General features: G+C 38.2%; 1 protein-coding gene across 7 annotated transcripts in view; it reads left to right on the top strand.

Moving 5' to 3' along the window:
• FARS2 (phenylalanyl-tRNA synthetase 2, mitochondrial) overlaps positions 1-22095 on the top strand; it is a 458022-nt gene that overhangs the window by 105480 nt on the left and 330447 nt on the right. For all 7 annotated transcript variants that reach the window (XM_081143636.1, XM_081143633.1, XM_081143635.1 and 4 more), the window contains one exon: positions 11655-12289. In XM_081143636.1, coding sequence (XP_080999762.1) covers positions 11678-12289 — 612 coding nt within the window. In that variant the 5' untranslated portion in view covers positions 11655-11677. The remainder of the gene's footprint in view (positions 1-11654; positions 12290-22095) is intronic.

Here is a 22095-nt window from a genome sequence, read left to right as displayed (position 1 = left end):
AGATATACATGTCCCCAGATAATTACTACCAGGTTCATTTGGCATGAAAGTGTGAACATTTCTATTTTAAACATCTAGTTTATTTAGACTGATTTCAAACAAGCCATCAGGAAATAAGTTTTCCAGTTAGTTCTAGATGTAATAACTGTATCTTCTTTTCTTTTTTTAAAAAAATATATCTTTATTGATTTCAGAGAGAGGAATGGAGAGAGAGAGATAGAAACATCAATGATGAGAGAGTCATCGATCAGCCACCTCCTGCAGGCCCCTGACTGGGCACTGAGCCCGCAACCTGGGCATGTGCCCTCACCAGGAATCGAACCCCGATCGCCTGGATCCTAGGTCGACTCTCTGAGCCGACCTAGGCTATATCTTCTGTTCTGCATATCAAAGCTGGACTCTTAGTAATTTTATTTTATTCTTTGTGTATTGCACAAAACCCCTTCCAGATGCCCCCGCCCCTCCATTATCACCCAAGGCAGAGCTAGCCAGGCTCTGTGTGGCCCTGTCTCACATGACTGATTGCATGAGCAGGTGGCCTTTTCCATTATAATCTCCCTCGCAGTTGGAAAGAACTCTGGCTGGAGTCACCAGGACCAGGAGTGGAGCTGGTGTATTTTAATTTGTAGGACATTTGCCCCATTTGACCAAGTTTCAACTGTGTTCTTGGCTTCTCTAACTCCTTTGGTTTAGGTAATGTAAATATTCTGTAGCCTAATCATCTCAGTTTTTCTAAAATGTATAAGTGTACTGATATAGATTTTCCTGAATTTAGAACAGGCTTCTTCTACTAACGCAGCATGATGTATTTTATTTCTGCAGTATATTAAATTGCATTTCTCTTTTGTTTAATGCCACCTGTGAGGTAGGAGAGGTGAAACCACTTTAATGGAATCCCATTACTGTTTTGCCATGTAATTAAAATTCTAATACCTTTGTTAACATACCTATGTTGATATATCAGAATTAAAGAAAATGCTGTTTATGGAAAGGCTCAAAGTCCTGGGATTATTTCCCAACACATAGGAGCCACAGAACTGAAACAGGGTGTGTGTCCTGGGAAGGAAGCCAAGAGGGGCAGGAAAGGTAGTCTGTGATTGGGTTGTGAAGGAGCCTAGGCTTACTGTTGCAGGCTGTTAAGGGTTTTCCAGCAGAGAACTGACTTGGTCACATCTGTATTTTAAAGGGGCTTCCTTGAATGCGTATAATGGAGTGGAGACAAAGGTAGAAAAGCTGAGGGAAGGAGTCAGATTGGATATCAGCTGAGGTGAAATGGTAGAATTAGGACCAAGGGAAATCTGGGTCCACAATCTGTTGTTTTTGCAATTCCATAATCCGAAAAACTGCAAAAAATGAGCTGTTTTTTTCGTTTTTGTAAATGTAATAAAACGTATTTGTTAGTATAATCTGAACTGAATGGATTTTATGTGTGAATTATTTCAGTGCTGGTACTGGTCATGATAATCTTTTGTTTCCTGATATTTTGTTGCTTTGGTGTGTAACTGAATTTAATTGCACTTTGGAAATGTTTAAAAAAAGAGTTAGAGACAGCCCTTTGGATAACTGTTATTAGGGAGGGGAAGAATTCTTCCCCCTCTACCTTTCTTAAATTCTTATAGTTGGACAAATAATAAAATTGACATAAGACCAGATTAACAAGAGAAAAAACAATTTAACACATGTGCACAGGAGAATCATAAATGATGCTCTCTGAAATGATGAACCAGCCAACTTTTTATACCCTTTAAACAAAGAAATAATAAATCTGTGAAGAATCAACAGGACAGGAAAAAACGTTAGTGCTCATTAATAAGCAAGGTTTGGGTATTCATCAGTGAGGAATCCACACAGAGTTTGCGCTTGGGTAGTATATTAGCAAAGAGGAAACAAAATTTGTTTATACAGGCTTTTTTGATCCTGAGTTCCTTAGCTTTAGCTAGTAGAGTGTCTTTTCACCTTGAAGTAAGGGGCACCTTTCACCTTCCTGCATTCAAGAAGACGAGGGAGGGTCTCTGTGCCCTCTGGCTCCAGCTGCTTGTCAAGTAACTTTACTTCAAAGTAATCAATATACCATTGTGAGATTTTTGGGAGTGGCTTTCCTTGGTCCTGACACTGTCAAAAGAACTGGAAGCATCTATCATTATCAATAGCACCTATAATAGAATTATTATAAACCTGATTGTGGTATATTTGTGAGGTATTTTATATATGTGGGAGCCCCACCGTATATAACCTAAAGAAACAAATAGGCAAATTGTGGAATTTTTACAGGGACAGTGATGACCAAGAACTAGTGACAGATAGGAAAATACTACATAGCCAAAAAAAATGCAGATGTTGACCTCATTAGTAGAGAGGATTGGACAGTGAAGAATTGGAAGTGTGATTTGTTGGTTATGAAATAACTTAGAACATACCATAAAAAACTCAAAGGCAAGTGTAAATATTTAGAAATTGGTTGCAGAAACTTAAGAAGCTTCATGGTGAAAAGTATCTGAAAAGCCTGCATAGTAAAACTTTGTTCATCAGAAGCAAGTTTGAAAATCATATTAATGAATTTGTTAAATAATATTCATTGAAAACCTTAGTCTAGAACAGATTTGCACTGTACATGAAATAGCATTATACCAGAACTAGGTTTCTAGAAGCATTAAGGATGACCAATGAGAAAGCACCAACTGGTATTAAGGATGCTAACCACTGGCTGACTCTTTTTGGATATGTTGGTGTTGCAGGCACATTCTAGATTAAGTTGTCAGAGAAGGGGGGAAAACTTACTCAAGGTTTGAAAGTTACACGCAATTTACTTAGTTATTATTGTTTATGTAAGAAAGCAGAGGTAATCAGAGAAATATTTTCTGACCACTTCTTTACTACTTTGTGCCTTTAATACAATTCACTAATGATAAGCTGTACTGGAAGAAAAGTGGAATTTTGTTGTTTTCTTGTGAAAATGAATGTTTTTGACATTTGCCTACCCAACAGTGTGACATCTGTCATAGAGCCTGAGATCAAGGAATTTTATGCCTCCTGAAGAACAGTATACACATATTAAAAAACAGAACAAAACTGCATGTTTGCTTTAGTTAATAGATGCCTCAGGTTCCAAGACCTTCTGAAAGAACTCAACCTTAAAAATGCTATTTATATATTACCCAGCAATTCCATTTCTGGGTATTTATTTGAAGAAAACAAAAACACCAATACAAAAAGATATGTGCACCCCTGTGTTCATTGCAGTATTCTTTTTTAACAGCCAAGATATGGAAGCAACGTAGGTGTCCATTGATAGGTGAATGGATAAAGAAAATGTGAGATGTATATATATGTGTGTGTGTGTGTATGAAATATTATTCAGTAATAAAAATAATGAAATCTTGCTATATGTGGCAATATGGATAGACCTAGTGGGTATTATGCTAAGTGAAATAAGGCAGACAGAGGAAGACAAATACCATATGATTTCAGTTATATGTAGAATCTAAAAAAACAAAACAAATGAATAAACAAAACAGAAACAGACTCATAGATATAGAGAACAAGCTAATAGTTTTCCAAAGGAGAGGGTAGGGGTATGGGTTGGGTGAGGAAAAAACACACATGGTATTAGGAAAAATGAGAAAGACCTAGAGAGATTTGCAAAGATACTGATTAAGGGCAAAATGACTCTTAAGCTAGTTGGACAAAAAATTAAAAAAATAAAAATAATAGAGAAAGATTAAAGATGAACATTTTTGACTCTCTTAAATACTGCAGATACATTCAGTCATTAATCCTCACATTTCCCTTACGAGGTAGGAGCCATCATAGTCCCCATTTTAAGGATGAGGGAACTCAAATGCAGAGAGGTTATGTAACTCTCCTGTCAGCAGACATTATCACTGCTCAGTATCTCTGTATCTGCTCACAGTCACTCTGGATTGTACCTGCAGGTATAGGGAACAGTTCCCTTTACTCTGCTTCCTACTTCAAGTACCTGCATATCTCTCTGTCTCTCTGTTTTTCTGTCTCTTTGTCTCTCTCTCGCTGTCTCTCTCTCTTCCTGTCTGAGTGCTTTCTCCAGTTGTAGAATCACGTTTGGCTTTTGTGTGGAGAAGGCTGGGTAGTCTGCACTGGAAAAAAAAAGCTATTTATACAGTTACTAATGCTTGAAATGAGGTTGATAAATCAGCACCAACAGATGTTTGAAAGTGAACCTCCAAAGAAGACATTGAAAAGATTTCATGTTACTGAAACTGAACACAATGCATCTGGACTGCCTGCCGCTAGTTTCTGCTAATTAAGCAGAGACAAGGTTGAAACATATATGAGCATTTATTCCAATATTGCTGGCACTGTGGGAGAGCAGAAGGATTCGTTCACATAAAATCTGCTCTAACACCACCTCCCCACGCCCCCCCCCCCCCTTAAGCCAGTTCTTTATATTGGGTAGAAAGACAAAGATTACTTGGGGAAGTGGGCAAAAGGAATAAGAATGGGTATAATGGTTTATAGATTACAGGCAATGTGGGCTGGGGGTTGCAAAAAAGTGGGGCACCTTCAGATGGAGGGGATGTAGGCTGGGGGTTTGCAAAATGTTCGGGTGCCTCCGGGACTCCTTTGTTTCGAGAACAAGGTTGTTAATCTTTACATGATTAAAGGCAGTTAAGGAGAATGGATCACATTCAGAATGTCTGGGGCGTGCAACTCCCAGCAGGTTAGAAAGTGTTTTTTCTAATTAGAACAGAACAATCACAGTTAACAGAATATGATTAATATTTCTGCTCCCAACATTACTAGTGAAAAGATTATGTCACACTTCTTATGTCATAAGTTGATCAGCCAGAGTAGTAACTAAGTTGAATAAATGCTGAAGTTGATAATGTTGTACATCATGTACATTCTTTGAATGATGGGAAATTTGCTGAAATGGTATTAAATTCAGACAAACAGGAGGAGAGTAGTGATGATGTTGATGGTGGTGACATTCTGAACACATGTGATGATGTGATATATATTATAAAATATATATTTGATCTTTTCCTATTGTTTCTAGCACAAGCTTCTACAACAACTTGTAATTTCTAATTGTAATTGTAGCCCTTGTAATTGTAATTTGTAGGGGCATCTTTTGTTATAATACTTAGTTTTGTTTGCAGTTCCCGAAATAACTGCAGAGCCATAAGGCGAAATGGGTGTCTTCTGTTATTCATATAATAAGCTCTTTTCTATCACACCTGAGTTTATGTTAATGAGATGATTTTTGGCCAACCCCCTAGGTAATCTGAGGGTGAGGGCTGGTTGCCAGGGGAACCAACCAGACCACTAGGAAGAAATAGAGGGACTAGAAATTGAACTCAGTCACTAATGGTCAGTGATTTAATCAATCATGCCTAGGTAATTAAGCCTCCATAAAAACCTAACAGAACACGTTTCAGAGAGCTTCAGGGTTCAGACCTTCATGTGGACCTGCTGTGCCCAGAGAGGGTATGGAAGCTCCATGCGCCTTCCCAGATACCTCGATCTAAGCATCTCTTCTATCTAGTTGTTCTTGAGTTATATCTTTTTGTAATGAACTAGTAATATAGTAAGTAAAATGTTTTCCTGAGTTGTGTGGGCCACGTTAGCAAAATAATTGAACCAAGGATGGGTAACGTCTAATTTATAGGCAGTCATCACCTGGATTATGATGGCATCTGAAATGGGGGGGGGCAGTCTTGTGGGACCGTGCCCTTAACCTGTGGAATCTAAAGCTGCTATCTTCAGGTAGTTAGTGCACAGTTGAATTAAACTGTAGGTCACCTATCTGGTGTCTGCAGAGAATTGCTTGGTGGTATTGGAAAAACACAGCAGAGCAGGTAAAAAATCCCCATAAAATTGTGGTAGTGAGAAATGTGTCATCAGTTAACTCCTGACTTGAACAGTGAGTATGCACTGGTAACAGTAACAAGGGGTGACTCAGTTGAGGAGAACCTGCTAAGACAGAAACCCACGTCAAAGAGACAGAGACAGGAGCAAGCCAGGTATTGGTGCTGCCCCTGGTGTGAGAATGATGTTTCAGGCCCACCTTTGGGTTCAGAGTGAAGCTGATGATTAGCGTGATGGACAGCAATATTACCTTACTTTTCTGAGATCCTCTGGCAGCCCCGCACAATGAGTTGCCTATATAGCATAGGTATTAGCTTAATTTGAACTAAGTTTTAGTGAATATTTTCCTTAGAAGTAAGAAAAAATTTTAACTAAAATACAATGTAACATTTTAACTTTTACAAGTATTAAAAACTTCATTAATGGGTATAATTGAGAAACATTTATTTGGTAGACGACCTGATAATTATAAATTTCCTAGAAAATGTGAATGTCTTGGGAAAATACCATTGAGTGATTGGCATTGTACTTAGGATAGTTGATTTATAGGTAGGGAAAGAAAATTGGAAAGGCAAAGAAGTTTTTTATATGTCAAACATTCCACCTACATTGTTATAAAAAATAATTGCTTAGCAGGTCACTGAATACAATTAATTAAACTATCTACAGCAATGTTATATTTATACTGGCATTTATTCTTGATATAATTATAAGCGTGTTTAATGCAGGCCATTAAATTGGCTAGAGCTCAACTCAGCAGATAATTTTTAAGTAACTTTTTCTTATAATAAATCAATTACTTTAAAATAAAAGTTTAATTTAAAATGTAATAGATATCTATTTAGAAAATTTAGATATATAAAGGTATAAAATAGAAAATAAGGACCAGGGTATTAGCTGTTAAATCTTACATAGTTCTTCCCAGGGTTTCTAAATATAGTATGTATGTATTTATAGGTAGATATATATTTACATAGTCAAGATCATATCATACATACAATTTTATATACTATTTATCACTTTATAAGTATAAAGTTATAGCATTAAAACTGCAATCATTATACTTTCTGGGTTCTATAGTTTACTTAATCATTCCTTTGTTAGGAATGTTTACATTATTTGTAATTTTTTTCTATTATAAATCATACTGTAATGAAACTTCCTTGTGTTTAATTTCTATCTTCATTTACATTATTTCCTTGTGATAAATTTTTAGAAGGGTTATTAACCCTGTCAAAGGGTATGAACAATTTTAAGACTCTTGATAGTGCTGAATTGCTTTCTCAAAAGATTGCACCGATAACACTCCCATCAGTAACATAAGGAACTGCCTCTTGCCTTGCTCTTTTATGAGTAAAAGCCAATGGAAGTTGGCTATTTTCCCACCAGTTTGTGTAAAATGTGTAAACTGTTTGTTGATTGAGTCAAGTTTAATTTTTCTCGGTAGAAACTGTTTTTAAGTATTACATCTGGAGGTTAATGGAGTGTGCCTGATCTTTTCTCTGGTTGTGTCTGTATATGGGTCATGTTTGCTTACCATGGCCCTTTCCAGTAAGCTAATTGCACTTCAGACAAATTCCCAGTCTAGTAGAGTTCACGACTGCTTAGTTTTTCCTTTACACACAGACTGAGGGAGATCGGAAGGAAAGACTTTTTAAACATTTAGAAAACGTATTCAGTCTCACAACAAACATTTATTTGTTGTTTTACTAGTTCTAGTCACTGTTCTCAGTGTGGCCTTTGAACAACAAAAGATCCGGTGTAATCCATGACCAAAGAATTGGATGCCTTAAATACCTCTTTATTTTGATTAATTAACTAATTAAATTTAACTTAATTTTAAAATAAAAATTGTATATATTTAAAGTATGCAATATAATTTGATACATATATACATAGTGAAATGATTTCTATAGTCAAGCTAATTAACATACTGTCTCCTCACAGTTACCATTTTTTTGTTTATTAAGAGTACATGAAATCTACTCTCAGTAAATTTCCAGCATTCAATGCAGTATTATCAACTGTAGTCCTCATGCTGTACATTAGATCTCCAGATTTAATCATCCCACAAACTGAAACTTTGTACCTTTTGACGCACATCTTCCCATTTCCCCCACCCCACCCCCCTTCCTTACCACCTTTCTACTTTTCGTTTCTATGTATTCAATTTCTTTGAGTCCCCATGTAAATGAGTTCTTAACTGGACTTAACTTGAAGTAGAAAGAACATTTAGCTGGGAATCAGGCCATTGGGTGCTATTCTCACCTTTGGCTGTGATTGATTGCTTGAACATCCTTGGGAGCACAGGTAATCTGACTTGGTTTCCGTATATATAAAATGTGAGCTAAATGACCTCTGTGGGCCTTTCTAGGATTTTTTTCTTTTAATGTTGCTGAAGATTGAATATCTCCCTTTATTTCTATAAAAGCTGATATACATACACTATTTTAGAAGGTAGTTTGTATGTTAAGATGTAATCTCAAGAATTAGTTTTGATTGTTTTGGGTATAGTAGTCCCATTTTTCTTATATGAAGGTCTAGATCTGCCCTGTCCAATATGGTAGCTCCTGTCACATGTAGCAATTTAAATTAAGATAAAGTAAAATTAAATACAATTAAAAGTTATTCCCTTAGTTGGGCAATAAATTAAGTGCATTATGCACAAGATCAAGTTTAATCCTTGTACTATGAAGTAGGCATTATTATCTGTATTTTATACAGGAGAAACTTGAGGGCCAGAAAGGTCAATTAATGTATTTGAGGTTAATACGCAGGGCCTAACTGGCCAGCTTTGGGTCACATCCACATAGATATTCCTGCTAAGTTTGGTCTTTTGCCCACCTGTCGTATCGATTCTTCTCATGATTGGTCTCACTGCCTCTTCTGTACCAGTGTTAGCACATTTAATATCCACATTTGTACTTTTGTAACTTTTAGTGGCTCTGTAATTTACATATGTTCGTGACCAGGAAGATATGCTTGAGTGTGGAAGAACTTTGTAGAGTTAAGCTAAAACAGGGCTCAGCAAACTTTTCTGTGAAGGACAAGATAAGTATTTTAGGCCTGCGGGCCACACAGCCTCTGTGTCAACTGTTCAGCTCTGACTCTGTAGTGGAACAGTCCCCCCAGACAGCATGTAAGCAAATGGGCATTGCTGGGTTCCAGCAAAACTAGATCGACAGCAGCAGGACATGGGCAAGTTTGGCCTTCGGGTCCTGAGTTAAGTGATATTTCATTCCCACCATCTAAGCTAATGTGCTTTACTTGACTTATCCATTCATGTATTCATTTATGTATTTAAAGTGCACTCATGTATAAAACACACAGCTCGGGTAAGGGAAGTTAAGACGATAATTCACGATATGTAATTAGAATTTAACAGCCTTGGGCCTGTTTTCATTGAGAAGTTTTGAACTTTGTCCATGGGTAGGTGTATGAGTTTTTGCAAGTTACAAGATCTATTTGAGCCTTATTTTCTCTGTCAAATGGTAAGAATAACACTTACTTAACAGAGCTGTCGATAGATGCCATGGAAGACCGCTGTGCCTGTAGAAGAATGGCTGCCGGCGCTGGTGTTGTCTTCCTGGGTCTCCTGTATTTTCCAGATGAACTACTTCTTATAGAGAAGCTTGACAAAGGCAAAAAGAGAGGAATTTACTTTCCAGATGGGAGTGGGAAAGCGATCATAGTCATTATTCTCTCTCTCTCTGAAGGATAATAGAAAACACACAGTTGTTTTGGGTGGGTGGGAATGATGGTGGGGGAATATATGCAGGGGCTGCTTGGACAGGTAAAATGTCTGAAAACGAGGATCAGACAATGAAACTGTCTTCAGCAGTGGAGAGGCAGGGGGAAGGAGGGAAAAGAAGGGATGTAGGGATGGGACCCACCTGTGGCAGCAGGACCTACAGTGGGTTTGGATGTGTGAGCAGCTAGGAACTGAGGAGGAAAGGGAAGTCAGTAATGTATGAATATACATCAAAAGTACCTTTTCCAGAAGATTTCTGAACTTTGTGTAACAGCATTTGCCTTTGGAAGGAAGAAATACTTTCTGTGTCTCGCCAAGGGCGCTGAGCTGGGTATCTAACAGCCTAACAGTCTGACTTTGCGCTAAGATGTGTAAGGCGGCACATACATATTTAAAATGCACATCTCCTGCAGTGACAAGCCACTGAGCACTGGAGATGGGAAGACACATTTCTGTTGAAGCTGAGCCAAAACCACTTTTTGAAACAACTCTGATAAAATAGTTCCATAAATGAATAAATCCAGAGAGTTTTTCCGGGTGTCTTTGAAAGCCTCTCACCTGACGGCGGTGTCAGACAAAGATGCAGTCACGCTTCCCGCAGAACTTGGAGCTAGCTCTTCTCAGTTCCATGTGTGAATTAGTGAACTGTGCTGCCTGGTCCGTACTGGATATGCTTTTGATGGTCTCTTGGGGCAATATAATTCTCTCCTAATGCAGCCTAATACCACGAAGTCACGTATTTTCTTGGTATGATTGTGCGAACCTTGAAGTAAAATAACCACATAGTTATATGCTTTAAAGTAGCCCAGTAGGTAAAAATTCCAAATTGCAGAAGATGGATTTGGATGATTTAAGTTTACAGTAAATTTTTTATGAGCATAGGGCTATGACATCTAAAGATTTTTTTATAACTGAGATTGCTGAGTCAGTTTAAAACTTTCTCTGTGACAGTGGGAAAGAACAGTGTGTTAAGTGGTCCAGAATCCTTCAATGTGGTCTTATCTCTCTGAGTGCCTTAGAGTTTGGTCAGCTGTGTCTGGGTCCTTGTCACCTCCTCTGTGACATGAATGGCCTATGTTAGATGACTGCTGAGGTGACTTTCACCTGTGACATTTGGTGCTCTTATTAAATTCTAGACATTTAAAAAAAAAAGATCTAGTCAATACTCTGTCTTCTGGCTGCTCTGAATCCCTTCCCAAGTAAGTTTATTCCTGCTCCTGGCTTACTGTGGGTGCATAGTAGACGCTTGCTCTTTTACAAAACAAAAATGTAATTGATGGGATTCTGCAATGGCATTGAGTTTAAATGACATGACCAGATGCGAGGATAGGAAGGATTTATGTTTATAAAAATAATTTCAGCTGTCCATTGGTATAGTCTATCACTTTATGTGATATCTCCTTGTTTTTCATTTTTATTTTTAAAAACATTAAATAAAAATAACTACCACCTAAAGTGATGTATTTTATTTGAAATGTCGAAAATGTTTTTAATATCACTTTGTAATATATTGGAATAATCTAGAAGTCATGCTCTGTCAAAGGTAAGTGGAACTTTGTAGTTATGAGGGATACGGGCAGAAATGTGCAGGATGCTGGTATCTTCTGCTGCACTTCAGCGCTGCCTGTGTGATCATGTGCTTTCTCTAATGCGAGACTCTTCTAGGGTTCAGCTAGGCTCTGTCTTTTAGATGATCCATCTGAAGTTTTTTGGTTATAGAAAGTAGTCAAAATAAAAGAAAGTTGTCACATTTAAAGTTTTATTGAGCACAAGTGGTTCAGAACATGACGTGACATGATGATGGAAATTTTCTTTAAACCCAGGGATCTAAATGGCAAAGGGAGGACATCTAGAGATTAGGGATCTAAAAGTGATTCTTTTGATTTAGAGCAGTAAAAATTAAGCCTCTGTAACTGGATCTTCTGTGCATGGAGGAGGTGGTGGGGGAAACACAGATGTCAGTAGGAAAGTGGGGAGCTTGTGGGAGACATGAGAGACATGTTTACCTTCCTCAGAGTGAATCTTAACTTGACCTTTGCATGTATGCTCTTTCCAGAGTCCTTTGAAGAAGTTTCCACAATGGTTTGTTCAGCCCTCAGGAGAGTTGCCAACCTGCCTGTCTACCTGGTGAGGACAGCCAGTAGTGTCTCCAGAGGCCACCAGCACCCAGCCGTGGGATCGAGGCCTGCTGCTTTGGAGCCTGCTGCCCAAGGAGCTCAAGGTAGTGTGCTGGAGCTGCTCGGTCAGTCCTACCCTCAGGATGACTATAGCAATCTGTCCCGGAAAGTTCTCTCCAGGGTTGGCAGGAATCTGCACAACCAGCAGTACCATCCTCTTTGGCTGATCAAGGAGAGGGTGAAGGAGCACTTCTACAAGCAATATGTTGGCCGCTTTGGGACTCCGCTGTTCTCTGTCTATGATGACTTTTCTCCAGTGGTCACCACCTGGCAGAATTTTGACAGCCTGCTCATCCCAGCCGACCACCCCAGCAGGAAGAAGGGAGACAACTATTACCTGAATCGGACCCACATGCTGCGAGCGCACACGTCTGCGCACCAGTGGGACCTGCTGCACGCTGGGCTGGATGCCTTCCTGGTGGTGGGCGATGTTTACCGGCGTGACCAGATCGACTCCCAGCACTACCCCATTTTCCACCAGTTGGAGGCCGTCCGGCTCTTCTCCAAGCACGAGGTGAGTCTGATACTGTTTTCATTGTTGAAGGCATGGGTGGTCTTATTGAGGTCACTCAACAGTTTATCTCAGTGGATCCAGGACAGCTGTTCTTCACATTTGTGAGTCACCCATCCTTGATGACATCCTTTGTACAGGCCAAACCTCAGTGTTTGTCCACTGACTTGTTGCTTAGTAGCTATAGGTATTGGTAGGCCTTTGTTTTCCGTCTCCTGGCCTTATCCTTTCAATACCCATCTGTCCTTCTCTGGGTTTCATAAGAACCAATAGCCAGTGGCTCAAATTTACCCTCAATCCAAGGTGGCTAAACATGCAACACTGAAACCTGTGGCGAGTGTCTGCCACTTCTCAGTTAGCAGACGTGAACTGTGTTCAAGCTGCTAGAGATTAATGCATTTCCTGTCCTGCAGTCAAGGGGCCCGGCTGTTTATTGGTTTAGACTGTAAACTGTGTTCTTGTTCCCAAGCTCTTGCCTCAGCCTCCCCTGCTTTACATTTGTGGATGCTCCCATTGTTTTCTTTATCCTAATGTATCGTGTGCATCTCCTTTTCTTTTCTTTCTTTCTCCTTTTTTTGGGGGGCAAATTATGAAAATTCCTAAAAGCTTGAGTCTATTTCCTAAAAATCTTCAGCACTACTTGTCTTTTATTTATAAATTTTTAAACCATCTCTGTTTTTATTAAGAAACAAATGGAATGAAGTGAGGCACAGGAACTATTTTTATCACTCCTTTAGCACTTCTTCCAAACACAGTCATTGAAACAGGAGGAATCATCATTTTCGTAAAACTTCCTCCTGCCCACACAAGCTAAATGGATTGTTGGATATGAAAAGGAATTGTTGGATAGGATCCTTAGCCTAATAGTGACCACTGCTTTGTTGTATTAAACGTCACGTTGTAGGAGATGACTGTTTGCCTCAGGATGTGCAATTTTCCTGTGTATCTCTGCTAATACCACAACAGGTTACTGTCACACAAAAAGCCTGTCCGCTCTTGGTCTCAGAGCTCCTTAGATTTACACTCTTACTGCTTGGCGTAGCTATTTTCTAAGTTAGGAATAGTAACTATTAATAAGGATATGGATTTATTAGGAAATGAAAAGGAAATTAACAAAGACAGATCAGAACCTGGGAAATATGACCAAGTGATAGAATGTCACCCATAATTAATGTGCTGGAGGAGATGTGATGCCAGTAGGGTGATGTCTAAGTCACGGCCGCAGACAGGTACTCAGCCCAGCACACCTCGTTAAAGGAGTAAGAAGGGAGAGCGCTCTGATGTATGTGATGTATGTGTAAGCCTGCAGGCCATGCAGTGGCAGTGGAAGCTGCAGGACTCACGCTAGCATTTTAATGGAGGAAAAATCCAGGCTGCCACAGAAGGTGGAAAATAGGAAGAGAAATAGGGAGTTAATTCTTATCTTGTACCGTATTTGCTTGGGTCCAGTCCAAATTAGTGGGTAGTAGCCAGGACTAATGTAATCTGATGCTACTGTATATTCTGCCTTATAGTTAAAAAAAAATACACATATATATGTATATGTCTAAAGTTATACTTTAATAAATTACTTCCATGTTTATTGTTTCATTTACTTCTCTTAATAAGAACCTTGTGAGATAGATTATTAGTGCTTCAGATCCAAGGATGGTGTTGGGGAGAGAGGGGCAGTGCTTTCTTAATTCCTAGCCTTAACTAAAGTGTTGGTTCTAAGTCTGACCTACCCTTGTTAGGTAGATACTATTAGGTAGAAATTTAGTAGACGCCATTTAAATCATACGATCACAGTTAACATTAATAAAGCAAAATGGATAGGATGTAGTTAAAAATATACTTGCGGTATATTTATTTTTAAATATATTTACTTAAAAAATTTTAAACTCTGAAAGTTAATGAATTGAGTGTTCAATTTAAGGTGCTAAAAGCAAGCAACATTGTTTTAAAAACGTACAAGGGAGGTGGGTTGTATAGTTTTTAATAATCCCAAGTTTTACTAAACAGATACAACCACAGGTTTAGCAAAACCCCAAACCATAGGCAACGTCTTTAAGACAACTGGGTCACAAGATCTCCCTAAGATCCTTTTTTTTAAAAATCCTCACCTGGGGATATGTGAGAGAGAGAGGATGAGAGAGAGAGAAACATCCATTGGTTGCCACCCACACGCACCCTGACCAGGCATGGAACCCGCAACCTGGGTATGTGCCCTGACCAGGATTGAACCCGCGACCTTTCAGTGTACCAACTAAGCCACCTGGCCAGGGCTCCCTAAGAGCTTCACAAATGGGTAGGAACTCAAAACTGACAGCTAGAAGATCTGCATTGTGTCAGAAACTGAGGTAGTAGAGGAAAGCAGTGGGCCTGGGAAGAAGAGAGCTTCCTTAGAGTCTGTTAGAGAGCAAACTTTGGACAGCCAAATTTACTGGAGGCTTTGACATTAAGTACTAGTAATAAAGTGTTCACTGATGACCATTAACATCACAAAACGGGCAGCCAGACTTACCTGTCTCCAGATGGAAAAATATAATGCTAACTGTAAAGTCCTGCCAAGAAATTTGGAATTCAAACTGATCAAAATTTAGATCTAACTACTAAATTTATGGGAAGTACAAAGGCAAAGAAACATGTTAAACTACACCATGGAGATGTAATAGGCAAACTCCAGCCTGTGGGAAATTCTGTAGCAGTGTGAACCAAAAGGTGGTCTGCATAATGAAATAGAAGTATCAAAAGTAAGCACTTATAAACCTGTAAGCAGTGTTTAGTGTTAGAAATGTTTAAGCCAGCATACTTAGCACGTTATTAGTGGACTTCTCTGGTTGAACAGCAGGTGAACTGGTTCAGGTGTTCCTAAATGCTCTTGGTCAGTTGCATGTGCTCAGTCTGTTTTGTAGTTATGTGCAGTAAGACATGTATCAGTTCGAGACTGACTGGAAATCTAAAAATGTTCCTTTATCATAGACAGTTTGAAAAGCACTGCTGTACAGGATAAATGATTCAGTTTCTTCAAATAAATTGTAAGAACCACAAAAGTATGGATGGAATCACTATGTGTAGATCCCATCAAAAGAAAACATCTTTAAAGAAAAAAAAATTGAGACCATTGGAAATTCAACACTAACTGAATATTTGAATTTAAGGAGTTATTTTTTATTTTTATTTTTGAGTGTATGATAATGGTATTATATTTTTATAAAGTCACTTTCTTTTAGAGATACATATTGAACTACCTATAAATGTAATGGTCAGCTGTCTGGGGTTTTCTTCAAAATAATATGAGATTGGTGTTCGGGGATGAATGTAGGAGGATTGGTTGTGAATTATTAATTATTGAAGCTGGGTGTTGGATTCATGATGGATCATTATCTTTTCTATTTTTGTATATGTTTGAAAATTTCCTAGTAAAGGGCTAAAGAAAAAGATTAAAGGAAAACATTGGGATTAGTTAGTCAATAAAAAAAGTATGCTGAATATGAACTGGGTCCAGGAATGTAAGAAGGTACCAAATAGCCATTAGAAGATCCATGGTTTCTTGGGAAAGACAACTATTAAGATTAAAAAAACACAAACAGAAACCAGGAGGCAGGAAATATTAAGCATAAAAGCATCAATTGCATGCAATAGAAAGCTGAAACCAATTAAATCTAGAATTAATAGCCTCTCTTCCACCAGTCTGAGATGACTTTTTACATGTGAGTTTTGACCAAATCTGAAAGACTTGTACAGTCTGTTTCAGAGAATAGAGAGTCCTGTCAAACTCATTTTATGAGGTTAGACATGTTAATATGCAAAGTAGATAAAAACATTTTAGAAGCTTCATCTTAATGAACACAGATATAGAATTATTAAATGAAATATTTGCAGAAATTTAATTCATTTGGTGTATTGTGCCTACTGCATTATTATTACACCTGTATTATACCATATTAAATGATACAAGGAGATAATGCATGTGATCTCCTAAATAGATGTAGAAGAGTAATTTGATGGTGTTTAATATTTTATGACATAAAAAAGCATTTGATGACATTAATGACTCATGACAAATTTTTAGCAAACTGGGAATAGAAGGGAAGTTCCTTAACATTATAAATTATTTTGTCAAGCACTCACAGCAAACATCATAATTTGTGGCGAATCATTATAAATATTTCTGTCAAAATTAGCATTTCAGGATGACTTGCCATCACTGTGTCTATTCATCAGTGTGGGAAGTTCTAGCTTATGCAGTGAACCAGAAGAGAAATAGAAATTATAAGCATTGGGAAACATGAGATGAAGGTGCTTCATATGGAGATACGATGTTCTACCTAGAAAACTGAATAGAGTATCCAGGTCAGTTATTCCAACTAGTAAGTCTTTTAAGTACAAAGACAATGTAGAGATATGTTTCTTAACCACAAGTGATAACTCATTAGAAAATATAATGGTATAAAGATTTCATTTATAGTATCAACTAAAACTTTGATGTCTAATAGTTGCAGATGATGTTCAAGATATTTATAGATAAAATTATCAGATATTGTTAAAAGACCTAAATGAAGAAGAAAAAAAGGAGAGCTATATCTTACTTGTAGATTTATAGGCAGGAAAACAAGATCATGAATATGTCAGTTTGCTCAAAGTCAATCTATAAATTTGAATTCAAGTGTAAATCTAATAAAAATGTCCACGGGTATTCTGAAGATGTTGAATGACTGATTGGTCTTCAAATTCATAGGAAGGACAAGTTCATGCATAGCTGGAACAGTTTTAAAGAGCACCAGTATGCCCTGCTGGCGTGGCTCGGCGGTCGAGTATTGACCTAGGATCCAGGAGATTGAGGTTCGATTCCCAGTCAGGGCACATGCCCGGGCTAGGGGCTCAATGCCAGTGCGAGGCATGCAGGAGGCAGCCAATTAATGACTCTGTCATCAATGATGTTTCTATCTCTCTCCCTCTCCCTTCTTCTCTCTGAAATCAATAAAGACATATTTAAAAAATAAATAAATAAATAAATAAATAAATAAATAAATAGCACCAGTGTAAGGGGACATGCCTTCCCAGGCATTAAGAATATAATGTTCTAGTTATCAAGATGGTTTAGTATTAGCACAAGGTTAGTCAAACAGAGAACCTTGAATCAGCTTTACTCATATTTGGGAATTTATTATCCTATTATAAAATGGAAATGATGTTAAATAAGTGGAGAAGTAATAGAATCTACGTGAATCACTGAGACAATTATCTATGTAGAAAAAATTAATGTCTACCTCACACTAAATGCAAAATTCAATTCTGGATGGATTCACAATTCATTTGTGAAAAAGAAGTCTTTAAAGTTAAACAAGAAAATAAACAGATTATCATTATTACCTTGGGGGTAGAATATAATATCCTTTTAATATTTATTTATTTTTAAATATGTCATTATTGATTTCAGAGAGAGAAAGGGAGAAGGAGAGAGAGAGAGATAGAAACATCAGTGATGAGATAGTCATTGATCGGCTGCCTCCTGCATGCCTCGCACTGGGATTGAGCCCGCAACCTGGGCATGTGCCTTTACCGGGAATCGAACCATGATCGCCTAGATCCTAGGTCAATACTCAACTGCTGAGCCACGCCGTCTGGGCTAGAATATAATATCTTAAAGCGAGAATCCCTAAACAAGAAAAATCCTTAATGGAAAAAATTGTGACTACTTTAAGGTAGTTCTACTTCATTAAAGTCTTCATTAATTAAGTTAAAAGACAAGCAACAGTCTGGGTGGAGATATTTAACATTAGGGATGATCAAATAAAAATGTCTCAGTATGAAAGAAGGAATCCAGTAGGGAAAAAAGTCTGACAATACCAAGTTTTGCCAATATGTGGAGTCATGGGAGTGCTCTTGGGGAGTATAAAAACCCACACCTGAAATTCCGCTCCATACGTATATTCTTTGGATATTTTCTTTTCAAAAAAATCCTCACCAGAGGATATTTTTTTCCATTGCTTTTCAGAGAGAGTGGAAGGGAGGTGGGGGAGACAGAGGAAACGTCAATGTGAGAGGGACACTTTGATTGGTTGCCTCTGGCACGCTCCCTGCCTGGGGCTGGGAATGGAGCCTGCATCTGAGGTATGTGCCCTTGACTGGAATCGAACCTCAGACCCTTCCGTCTGTGGGCCAATGCTCTAACCACTGAGCCAAACTGGATACATTCTTAAGTGCTTATATCAGCAGATAGATGAGAATGTTTCTAGCACTATTACTATTAGCCAAAATCTGCAACAAACAACCCATGTTTCTACCAAGAGTAGAACATAAATAAAGTTGTATATGTATTCAGTGGTGTGTGAGTGTCCTATCTGTGAAAATGAGTAAACCACAACTACGTATATCCACGTGAATGAACATGGAAAGTACTACTAGGCAGAGAAAGAAAGTTACAGAAGCTTACATTGTGTGATTGCATTTATATAAAGTTTAAAAAAATGGGGAAAATAATGAGTATATTATTTAGGGGTTCATGCATATATGGAAAAGTTAAGGAAAGCAAGGAAATAATTAAAAATTCAGTTTAGTTGCCTCCCTGAAGAGCAGCAGGGCAGTTGTGATCAGGCAGGGGCATGAGAGGATAGCAGAGTTCTTGGCACTGTTCTCTTTTCTGAAAATGGATATGGGTAGTTGAGCACACATGTATGTGCTTTTATTGTTTAACTATGATATACTTATATACTTCTTATGAATGATTTATTGTGTAATTTTTTTAATGAAAGAAAGAAAAATGGGCAAAGAGCCTTAACAGCTTTATTGATAGAAGAGACACATGATCAGCCAATAAATAAGGACCAGCTTTATCAGTGAACAAGAAAATGCAAATTAAAACAACCAGATATTATTTCAAACCCATTAGATTAGCAAAAATTAATAATCCTGACAGTACCAAGTATCTAGAAGAACCATAAATCTTATACCCTTTTAGTGGAGTGTATATAGTTGCCACCACTTTGTATATTTAGTGATTTCTAATTTTTAAAAAAATTATATGCTCTGTCATCTGGCATTCTTTAAAAACATATTTTAAAGGAACAGTGTACATCTGTGCATTGAATATTTTATAGCGTTCAGCATAAATAAACTAGAATACCTATGTCAACATACAATGTTGAGAGAAAAATAGTGATATTAAAACAATATCTTTTTATAGGTTTTCAAAATAAGCCAAACAACATGCTCTCTCACTGTGTGCTTGCTCATGCTCTCTGTCTTTCTCTGTTTCACTTGCTCCAGCTCTCTTCCCCTCTCTCCATACACACAAATAATACTCACACACACACCACATTCACACATGCAGCATTTTTTTGTTAGATAAATATGTAGGTAGGTGTGAAAAAATTACATGGGAATGATAAACACCAAAATCATGACAGTGATTACCTGTGAGGTAAAGGGAGGGTGAATGGTATCTGCAATCATCATTGTTTGTAAATGATGCAAAATGTTATGATTTTTTGGAGCATAGAAGGATTTTTGAGATGAAAAATTTTGAGAACCATCGTTGTATAGCTTCAAAACTAAAATTTTACAAAACATTTATTGAGACATTTATTTTGTAAAGAATAGCAGATTTAACAGACATACCATATAAGTCATGCATGTATTTAATGTGATTTTAAAATATTAATTAAAAATTATGTACCTGGACCAATGCTCAAAGAAACTGTGTTTTTCTTTTGTCCTGGCAATGCCTTGTCCTGTTTCACCAGCTGAGCTCTGTGTACAGAATGCACAGAAGGGCTGTGTAGGAGGCAGCCTTTATAGTTTAGTTTCTTCTTTACTCCTGGCTGCAGTCTTTGTTTCCCTTGAGTGTCTTCATTCCCCTTTAATGACTTCCTCTGCGCCAGTTTTATCCACTTCTTTCTCTTACATACACAAGTATGCAAGCAATTCTTCCTCCTGAATTTAAGATTATTCGTGATGAGCCTTCCTTTCTTTGCTCTGAAACAAAGGGGAACATGTTTATAGAAAAGATGAGTGAAGGTGTGCAGAGGAGTAAGCTTTTGATATAATGTTGACCACAACACGTTACCAAAATACTACTTCATTAAGATTTCTCTGTCAAGTTTATATTTCATCCCATCCCCAGGCCCCTTTAAAAAAAAAATCACTTTCGTTCACCCTTCTTCCTGTAGGAGGGTGGTTTAAGGGGTTCTCTCCATAGGTTGTGCTCCTTGCCTGTAGTGATTCAATCCTTGTGGAGTGGATACCCTTCATTTTGAACAAGCCCTTTGAAAGCCTTTGTGATTCATCCTTATTAAAAAACCACTCTCATCTATCATTAAAAAATTTTCCCTTTGCTCCCTCTGATATTCTCTTCACTTTCCAGATGGTTCATTAGAACCCTCCTGTTCTTGGGCTTCTTTTTCCAGCTTCCCCACTGTTACTCCGGCAGTTTTGCCAAGGGTAGCCTCTTTATTCCTGCTTTCTGTCCCGAGTCACTTTTCTGTCTTTCAGTAAATGACAGGGTTTTATTCTCCACCATGTGGCTATTGGGTTTTCTTAATAGCCTCATGCAGAGAGGCTTTACTGAAGACATTTTTATTTGGCCTTGATAGATTATAGTCACCATGTTTTCCTAATCTCTTCTTTAAAATCTTTTAGGAAAGACTCCCCCTGTTAAAGACACACTTGAATTGAAATGGCTTTAATTTTTAAAATTTTTTTTCTCTACCTAAATGTTTACTTAGGTAGGTGTATCTCTTGACAGTGAACTGAAAGGCACCTGGTCACAGCCAGGAGTCTACGATATATTGGATTTGAGGAATACCCTATTATTGAAGGACAAGGGGGGTTTGGAGAACCAATTAAGGAGAGGCTGGTCTCTGTTTCCTGTGGCACAGGGCTTTTACAGATAATTAGTTCTTGCTTATGACAAGACGGAACTAATAGCCTCTTAACCTGAGACTTTGTCACTGGCCTACAACATTATTGCCCACAACCCTCATTGAGCTTTCAGCACTCACTGCCTGGAATTGTTGACTTGTGTCTGTCTGGTATGGTATCTCCAACTGGTTAGTCAGTTCCTTAAGGGTTTCACTCTCTTCTTTGTGCCTCTTGTCTCTAACCGAGGAACCTTTACAGAGTAGCACTTGGCAGATGTGGCACTTGGATGTCTCCCTTGTCCTAGTCTGCCAACTTCTACTCTGTAAAAGATGGCAGCTAACATAGTTAACTGCATGACCCTTCACCCATTAGCTTTTCTGGTTGGGCATTCCCAACTATTTTTCATGCTCCAGCCTTCCAGAGGAGCATATGTATCATTGAGGGCTGGATTGTAAGACAGAAACCACACAGTAACTCGATCAGGGAAAGAATTATTAAGTGCAACCCAGAGAACTGGGGTAATGAGGGATTGGCTAGTAAGAGGTAAAGAGAACTCTAGAGAGTACAGCAAGCTCTAGTCGGGGCTCACTGAATGACAGGTGGAAGTGGCGTCAATGCTGGTGGAATTGCGGGGTGTCCACACTCGGGCATTTGCTGTAAATCTGCTCTCCAAGTTTCAGGAAAGCTGTTTTGGAGGAGGTATCTTGCAGGAAGCACTCCACTATGAAACTCCCTAAGCGGGGTGATTGTGGGAGCCCCTGGGGAGCTGAGTCCTGCTGCTTACATTTCAGGGCTCTTGGGATCCAGCAAGAATTCCTTTGTAATGTCTCTCCAGTGACCTCTACTGACAGGGCTTAACATTGTGCCAGATGGCAAAGGAAAAATATTTAAAGGGCCCAACTCAGTTTTCACAGAGCAGTCAGTGAAGGATTGATTTGTGACCAGAGGCGGTGCATTGACTACTG

This window comes from Miniopterus schreibersii, assembly GCF_964146895.1.
Source record: "Miniopterus schreibersii genome assembly, chromosome: 8".
Lineage (NCBI taxonomy): Eukaryota > Metazoa > Chordata > Mammalia > Chiroptera > Miniopteridae > Miniopterus > Miniopterus schreibersii.
Note: the sequence above shows the minus strand (reverse complement) of the source record. Positions and strands in the feature narration are given on the sequence as shown.